Source organism: Thermobia domestica, chromosome 14, assembly GCF_964235325.1.
Source record: "Thermobia domestica chromosome 14, izTheDome1.hap1.1, whole genome shotgun sequence".
NCBI lineage: Eukaryota > Metazoa > Arthropoda > Insecta > Zygentoma > Lepismatidae > Thermobia > Thermobia domestica.
Window position 1 is genome coordinate 183,369,121 of NC_137467.1, and position 8,693 is coordinate 183,377,813.

The 8,693-nt window shown below is 34.3% G+C and overlaps 2 protein-coding genes across 2 annotated transcripts; both read left to right on the forward strand.

Annotated features, from left to right (window-relative positions):
* Nucleotides 1–3,108: 3,108 nt before the first annotated feature.
* Nucleotides 3,109–3,807, forward strand: LOC145670152 (uncharacterized). Its single transcript, XM_081738524.1, has one exon. The coding sequence runs from the start codon at nucleotides 3,109–3,111 to the stop codon at nucleotides 3,805–3,807; it is 699 nt and encodes a 232-aa protein (XP_081594650.1).
* A 1,216-nt stretch (nucleotides 3,808–5,023) lies between these two features.
* On the forward strand, nucleotides 5,024–6,079 carry LOC145670153 (uncharacterized). The gene has a single exon (XM_081738525.1). It carries the CDS (start codon nucleotides 5,024–5,026, stop codon nucleotides 6,077–6,079), a length of 1,056 nt encoding a protein of 351 aa, XP_081594651.1.
* Nucleotides 6,080–8,693: the final 2,614 nt, after the last annotated feature.

Genomic DNA, 8,693 nt, shown 5'->3' on the forward strand with positions numbered 1-8,693 from the left:
GAAATTATGATCGATAGACAAAAACAATTCTAGACAGGATACCATGAGATAAAAAAAAACCTAGGAAACGTCCTTATACAAGAAGGTTTGACGAAATTAAGAACAACTGGGGAGTGACCTGGAAAAAATTGCTCAAGATAGATAGTTTTGGAGAAGACTTGGAAAGACCTTCATCCACCAGTGGATTGATAATGGTTGATTATGATTATGGGTATGATATTATTATATCTGGACGTCAGAGCTAAACTAAACCAAGTCACAATTTCGTAATTTTACAAGAGAAGCGAAAATCCGGTTCCTTAAGTAAGACCTATAGTACTGTTTTCAAACTGTACTAAGTAATTACAAAGTAATAGGTTGCTTTTAGACTTACATTATTACACCACTGGAAATAACATAGTCTATTTATAAAAGTATTGTTAACTCAATTTCGACCAAAAAAGTGACTTAAAATAGTCTACCTCTAAAGTTCATATATATCCAAAATCTAACGAAATTCGTACAGCGAAAAAAAAAGATATTTTTGATCCTTCATATTGCAGCAAGACTACGAAAATTAATACAAAAGAAAACTAGAAAGTTAAGAATCACTTGTTTTGCCGGAACAGAGAAAATAGATACAGATAGCTCGACCCTAGTAGCACAAAATAATCGGTCCGACGTCCATAAATGGTCAGTTGAAGCTGGCCCCGACAATCGGAAAAAGGTCGTTATGTCCGCTTTTTCGACAACTTCCCGATCATATTCGAACAATAACGACAATATCCCGACTGACTACCGACGACTTGCCGACCAAATATGAACAGCTCACCGACTATAAATGTGACTATTTTTGGACAATCTCCCGAGCAAATCCAAATAATACCGACCAATTACTGACGACTTGCCGACCAAAAATGGAGAGTTCACCGACGATGGACGACTATTTTTGGACCATATCCCGATCAAATAGGAACAACCTGCCGACGGTAAGCGTGAGTGCTTACTAATAGCTGTGGATGCTGAAACGTACCTCCCGCAGATATTCAGGGGTGTAGATTCCCCTGACGTTCTAAACATCTACATCTGATAATAGTAAACGCTATATTACATATACAGAGGACTAGATGTTATCACACAATATATATTTGATACTTACATGCAGTTTAGCTACACCGCCATTCAAAAGAAAGTTGCCTCCCCCCCAAAAAAAAATTAACAATATACTTGAATTAATATGTACACTTTAACGTAGCCTGAGTGGAGTTAAGTTTTCCCCACAAAGACTAACGCCATTGGACATGTACTGTTTGAGTACATACACATAATTGATTTTAAATATGATGAATAAAACATTTAAATCTGAGTCACTATACTCCAAATATGAAATAATCTAATTTCAAAATTAGTAATGAAAATCAAGGAATTTAAATTGACTGATTTTTTAATGAACAAAATATCAAATTATTAGGTTTTACATCAAAACGACTAATTTCTGGAATAATCATGAGACTAAGTATTTCGAACAAAAATTTCAACACTTACCAACATTACTGACTCTAGAAATTATTACTTCCATAGCGAATTTTATTTCTTGTGCAATGTATTTAACGTTATCATTGCTAAAAGTAAATATGGAACACTAGACCCACTTCAAAAACTATTAATTGGGTTGCTAAACACACTCGAATGGGACTAATTTCTTGAACTTTACCGTAATGACCATAAATGTGAAAATTTGAGTATAATTTTACTACTCAAAAACTTCAATGAGACAAATATGTTTAAGCCACTCACAAAATGTAACACACACTCGTAAATGTAAAGGTAGTCGTTTCAATAACCTAGATGAACTAATTATTTGAATGAAGTAGCCAAAATAGTCTTCTTTATAATCTTTGATCTAATTCCGGCAACCAAACACTTTAACTTATCGATCGATAAACTTTTTTTTTTCAACTTTCAAAATATATTAGTTACAGCTTATAACAATTTAAGAAAAATTTTTGTTTCACATTGTCACTACACTGCATATATCTTGAGAATTTTCCACTAAAATCAATTTCTATAGCACTTGAATTTACGAGTATTTGACTGTGTCCAGTTCTCGATCGTTGTCGTAATTATGAGCCTACTCTATACCCGCGCACAACCTTCAGGTTCTAGTACTCGTAATTCCCGTTATAAACTCAATGGCGCTGTTTACCATTTTAACCGACTATCATTTTTTCCTTTTATTTTCTATTTAATGAAACTGTTACACCGTATAGCCCTGACCTGGCCCCGTGTAATATTTTCTGTTCCCAGGATCAAAAATCGAATGTGTTGGAAGAGATTTTGCAGCCCTGAGGAAGCTTACGAGAATGAACTTTCAACATTTTTCAACATTCAACAAATTTTAACCGACTATCATTTTTTTCTATTTAATGAAACTGTTACACACACTCACCAGTATAGCACAAAAAAATATTCATATTTTTTTTCCTAATTATGAATGTATATATTCAAGTCCAATGTCGAAAACAAAATTTAATAATATAATTATCTATACCCATACACCGACTACAAAATAATAAAATCAAAAATAAAGCCCAATAAATCAACTAGATACCAACTACAAGTCCCAAGTCTAAATGTCGAAAATAGTCTACAGTCAAAGTTCCAAGTACTAAATACATTCATAAACAAACATCTAATAGAAATAAAAAAAAATAATGATTAAATCAATATCGAACATACAAATAATTTAAATATAACTTACTAACCAAATATTATTGTAATATAATATTCATAGGGAATATCAAATTCTGAACACTTACTTCTCTGCTTTACAAAATTCAAATAATCATGGATACAATCGTAATGGATAATATGAATTGCCACAGTAAATGACAATGTGACTTCACAAAAAGATGGCGGACGGTCGGTAACCTTGTAACTGTGCTCTCCCAAATGTGTTTGTGTTTAGTGCAATTATGAAACATATTACAACAGTTTGATCAGTATCTAATCATTAAATGGCTGGAGCACTTCGTGGTAAAATTATTATCTCTAAATTTAAGAAGTGAGTGAATGTGAGTTAATTCCGTCAACATATAGGTTTACGTCTCTCGAAAAATATTTGCAAACATGGCGCCTAGAAAACGCACTGCAGACTCTGGTACTATTTCCATCAATAAGGACGATCTTTACAGAAAGGTTTGCGAAGAAGTCAAAAATGCTATTCAAACACCAGAAATCATAAAAGCGATTGTGGAATCGATAACTGAGTCTGTTACAAAACTCGTAGTGCAGCATTTAGAGGAAACAATAAATTTCAATACAGAAGAAGTTAAGGAACTGCGAAGAGAAATTAAGCAAAGAGACGACACCATAGAAGAACTTAGAGACAAGGTTGACGAACTAGAACAGTACCAACGACGGGATAATATCAGAATATTTGGTATCCCTGAAACCCAGGCAGAAAACACCGACAAAATTGTTGTTTCCTTGTTTGAAGAACGTCTGGGAATAAAAGTCGCCGAGGAGGAAATATCCAGAAGCCACAGAATTGGTCCTAGAGCAGCTGACAAACATCGACCCATAATCGTCAAATTCAGTAGCTACAGGACACGGTCCTTGGTTTTCAAGAACAAGAGGAAACTAAAAAACACAGGCATCACAATAAGAGAAGATCTGTGCCAGGCAAGACTAGAGCTCCTGAGGAAGGCTTCGAGCAAATATGGGGCTAGAAGAGTTTTTACGCAAGACGGCAAAATCGTGGTTGTGAATGGTGATTCTAAGCATTTCATAACAACATTGCAACAGCTTTCGAACCTTAGCTTTTAAGCAGAGTTCAGTGAATTAAAGTGGGATATTGTTTACGAGCTACTTCGGATAAATTACCATAGTTTGTGTGCTATAATTTTTCAATTGCGAGGTACTCCAACTACGGAAGAAGATCGTTAATTTGCGCTTCTCACAATTTAATACAAAATACAAATGATGTGTAAAATTTAGGGTGTAAATTGTGAAACTCGCATGCCAAAGTTGTTAAACCACCATTGTAACGTTTCGCTCAATGAATGCCAACTTTGGAAGAAAAACCATTGGTTTACTCTTGTCAATTTTAATACAGCAAGACTATAGATAAAATAACCTGTTCTAAAATGATTCCATTTTCTATTTGTTTGGTCTACTATACTCTTGATAAAGTAATGTAAAATCAAAATATTAAAAGCATAACATAATGCTTTGTGAACTAAAACAAGAAAAGTATAGTAAATGCAAATCGTTAGGTTATTCCACTTGCTTCACTCATCCAAGTTTAAAGGAGAAGCATTAAATTTTCAAAAATATATGCACAGGTAAAGAAAACCTAATCTAACCCACTCCAAATAAAGAGCATGAACTCTATACAATTTGCATTCATAATACTATAGCAAAAAAAAAAATCTCCCGAATGTTACTACAATATATGTAAACCTTCTGCGGAGTGGGTATGTAAGTTAATGTAGCGAAACTGATGCTATGATTGTTATAGTGCTGCTACGATATCCAAGAGATTGAAATGGGTTTTTAACACTCATCCATAACATGAATATCAGTGTAAACATCATTTACTAAGCATAATTGTAAAAATTCACACCTCATAAAATAATATTTTGTTATATTTCGTAATCGTTTCTGGCCTATATATTTTTTAAATGTATTTAACAATTTGGGACTACAGCACAACAAGCATAAACCATGCTAAATTGTAAGCACGGATATTTTGCCGCAAAGTTTGTACCGGTACTCATTACCGTCTACTATATTGATACGTTTATTCTTTTTCAATTCGTATTTTCTACTTTCGATAGTGATAATTATATTTCTAGTGTTTGTATAGGTATAATATTTATGATGTGTTCAAATTTGTGTATCTTAATTGGTTGTTTGGTTGCTGCAGGTCAAGGTAAGCTAATAGAATATCTTAAGTTAAATATCTCCATATATTTACATAGTCATCCATGCACTCAGGTTATATTCAATTTTTATGCAACACTCAGTAGATTTCTAATTTATGAATAGAACACCATATACAGTAGGAACCAATACAACTCTCACGAACAGTACTAATGAATCTTTTATACAGCATAGGCCTCCCGATAAAAAATCAACGAAGCTTAGCATTGCTCAAGCAAATGTTCGCTCCCTTGCTCCAAAAATTGACGAATTGCGAATCTTGGCAAACGAGGAAAAATACGATCTTATTGTCATAACTGAATCATGGCTCGATAGTGCCCTAAACTCATCAGCCGTTGAAATAAACAACTATCGTTTGTTGAGAAGTGATCGGACGGACAGGCGAGGAGGAGGAGTTGCTGTATATTTCCGTAGTAATTTAAATGTGAAACTGCTTAATGTTGATGTCTCGCATAAAGACGAAATTGACTGTGTATGTCTCAAGATTACCATAAATTCGGTTAGGTTAGGCATATGTGCCATATACAGACCACCCAGCGTTGCATACACTAAATTGGCGATGCTCGAAGAAGTAATCACGAATGTAGGCTCTATGACTGATAATCTGCTCATCATAGGAGATCTAAATTGTGATTTCCTTACGCCTTCGAAGTGTGACACAGCTTATTTATGTTCAATACTTGATAGCTTTCAGCTTTCGCAAATCTTAAAAGAACCAACACGTATCACTGAAACCACTGAAACACTTCTTGATGTATTTATTACTAGTAATAGCAATATAATTCACTCCAGTGGAGTAAAACTACCAATCGGTACTTCAGATCACTCTTTAGCATATATATGTTTGCAATTAGAAAAGCCAACAAAAGACAAGAGCAAAATAAAGACATATCGCAATTTTAAGTATTTTGATCAGTCCAAATTCACTCGTGATATAGAACGCATAGATTGGAAACCAATTGAAAACCTACCTGACGTAGATAAGAAAGTCGAATTCTTAGAAAACACCATAGTTAGCATTTTTGATAAACATGCCCCTCTATGCTCTTCGAGGATTACAAGAAACAACAGTCCGTGGTTAACTGACAACGTCCAGCTTCTAATAAAATTAAAAAAATCGTGCATATCTCAAATTCAAAAGGACAAGAACTGATGTTCTTTGGAATGAATACAAACAACTACGGAACTTTACTACAGCCGTGATACGACAAGAGAAAAGAGCATATTTCACACAGTTTTTCAATAGTTATAATCTGAGCTCCAAGCACGTATGGAATAAATTAAGAACCCTTGGTATTAGTAATCGAAAAAATTCCCAAGCATTACCAGATGATCTTGCAGACTGTAATGAGATTAACGCAACTTTGGTGAAATTTGTAATGATAGAAATATCGACGAGAATGCAGTTCAAAACCGCCTAACTATATAACAATACTAAATTCTGTTCAAGTATGAATTCATTCGAACTCCGTAATATAAGCAACTTTGATGTTCAGAACGCTATTAAACATTTAAATTCAAATGCAGCTGGACACGAAGGCATTACAGGAAAGATGCTTAGACTTGTTTTACCACACATTATATCACCATTAACACATACAATAAATTATTCCATAACCACATGCTCCTTTCCATTATCCTGGAAAGAAGCTTTTGTAATGCCTATAGCGAAAAAGCAAAATGTAACATCTCTAAACGACCTTAGGCCTATTAGCCTATTACCAATATTGTCCAAAGTTATGGAGAAACTTGTGCATAACCAGCTCAATGATTACGTCATTAATAATAATATCTTACCCCTACACCAATCAGGCTTTCGCAATTCACATAGCACTGCCACAGCCCTACTTCATATCACTAACGACATTTTTCGAGCATTAGATAACAACCAGATATCATTTCTGGTATTATTAGATCTTACTAAAGCATTTGATTCAGTTCATCACGACTTACTCCTAGCTAAAATGAAATACTATAACTTTTCCACCAACACGATCAAGTGGTTCAGATCATATCTTTCAGATAGGCAACAAAGAGTGGTACTAAGAGATCCTAAACTTGCAGTATCAAACCGAATCAGTCTTCAAAGAGGAGTGCCACAGGGATCAATACTAGGACCTCTGCTATTTTGTCTATATACAGCAGACGTACCAAAGCTACACTCTAGAATACATTTGTACGCGGATGATACACAACTCTGCTTATCCACGTCTCCAGAGCACGCCTTACAAAGTGCAGCCCTCATCAATGAGGACTTAGAAATATTTAGTGATTGGTGCTTGTCCAATTCCTTGAAAATAAACGCAAGTAAATGCATATTTACAGTCATGGGAACAAGAGAAAATCTTAGGAAATTGGAAACTGGACAAATTAATATTTCCATTCGAGACACGCCGTTAGATTACTCACCTTCAGTAAAAAATCTCGGATTAATACTAGATGGTGAGTTAAACTGGAAGCGACATATATCTACTGTATCTAATAAATCAATATCAATTCTGCGATTATTATACAAATATAATGATTTTCTAAATCAGAACACAAAACTGTATTTAGTGAACACGCTTATTTTTCCACTGTTCGACTATTGTGATTCTGTATATGGACCAGCCATTACTAAATCCTTGTCAATATCAATCCAAAAAGTTCAAAATGCCTGCATGAGATTTATCTATAACACGCGAAAATGTGAACATATACTGCCCTTACTAAATCAAAACAACATTCTAACAATGTCAAGGAGGCGTTTGTTGCATCTGTACTGCCAGATACATAAAGTCATACACAATAATGGCCCCCTATATCTTAAAAGTAAGCTAACGTTCCGAAATGAAATCCATCCATACGAAACAAAACGTTCCCGTACATTTGACATCCCGCGGCATACATTAACAAAAGCAGCGAAATCCTTCTCTATTTCAGCCGTGAGAGCCTGGAATTCATTACCTTCCGATATAATCGAGTGCAAAGGATTCTTGACCTTCAAACGTAGGGTAAAGGATCATCTTTTACATCAACAGAAACTTAGCTTGAACACCTACGCCTTAGCCTGCAGCAAATAAACCAATTTTGTATGCATATTGTAGTATAGAGGACAGTATTAGGCCTATTGTACCTGAACAACTATTATATTCTTACTTCATATTGGTTTCCTTCAATACATATATATATATATATAATATTAGTTTGTAGTTAACTAAACGTTATATGTTTATTGTCGTTATATATGTACGTGTATAATATTTTTATATATATTCTCATGTGACATTCCTGATTGTAATTTTGTTGAGGTTAGGTGGTAGAGCAGCCTACGGCTGAACCTCGCCTCATGAATAAAGGCATTTTCAATTCAATTCAATTCAACATCCAATCTTCCAATTCATGCCATTCCTTTCAATCAGATTCATCCACAATAAAAACCATTTGACTTGAGCAATGTCTAACCAGTAGACTTACAATAGCTCTTTCTGGAAGGGATCAACACCCCTTTTACAAAAGTATGATCCAGCCCTGGAATTATAAAATCATATTAGAACAACTTAAAACAACAATCATACTATACACTATCATACAATGAATAACAAAACCAAAAATGAAATATACAATGATTAATGGAAATTCACTATGCTCCATCACAAGTGAAAGACAAAAACTGTTACACTACAAACTTCTATCCGATCAAAATACCTTAATTTAACCTTGGCTCCCTAAACTTTTTTGTAATAGAAACGTGCACTTTCCTAATATCTTTATCATCTTCGACTGCT

Excerpts from the sequence above, each read along its gene's own strand:
- LOC145670152 (XM_081738524.1), top strand. The coding sequence starts at position 3,109 with ATGGCGCCTAGAAAACGCACTGCAGACTCTGGTACTATTTCCATCAAT.
- LOC145670153 (XM_081738525.1), top strand. The coding sequence starts at position 5,024 with ATGAATAGAACACCATATACAGTAGGAACCAATACAACTCTCACGAAC.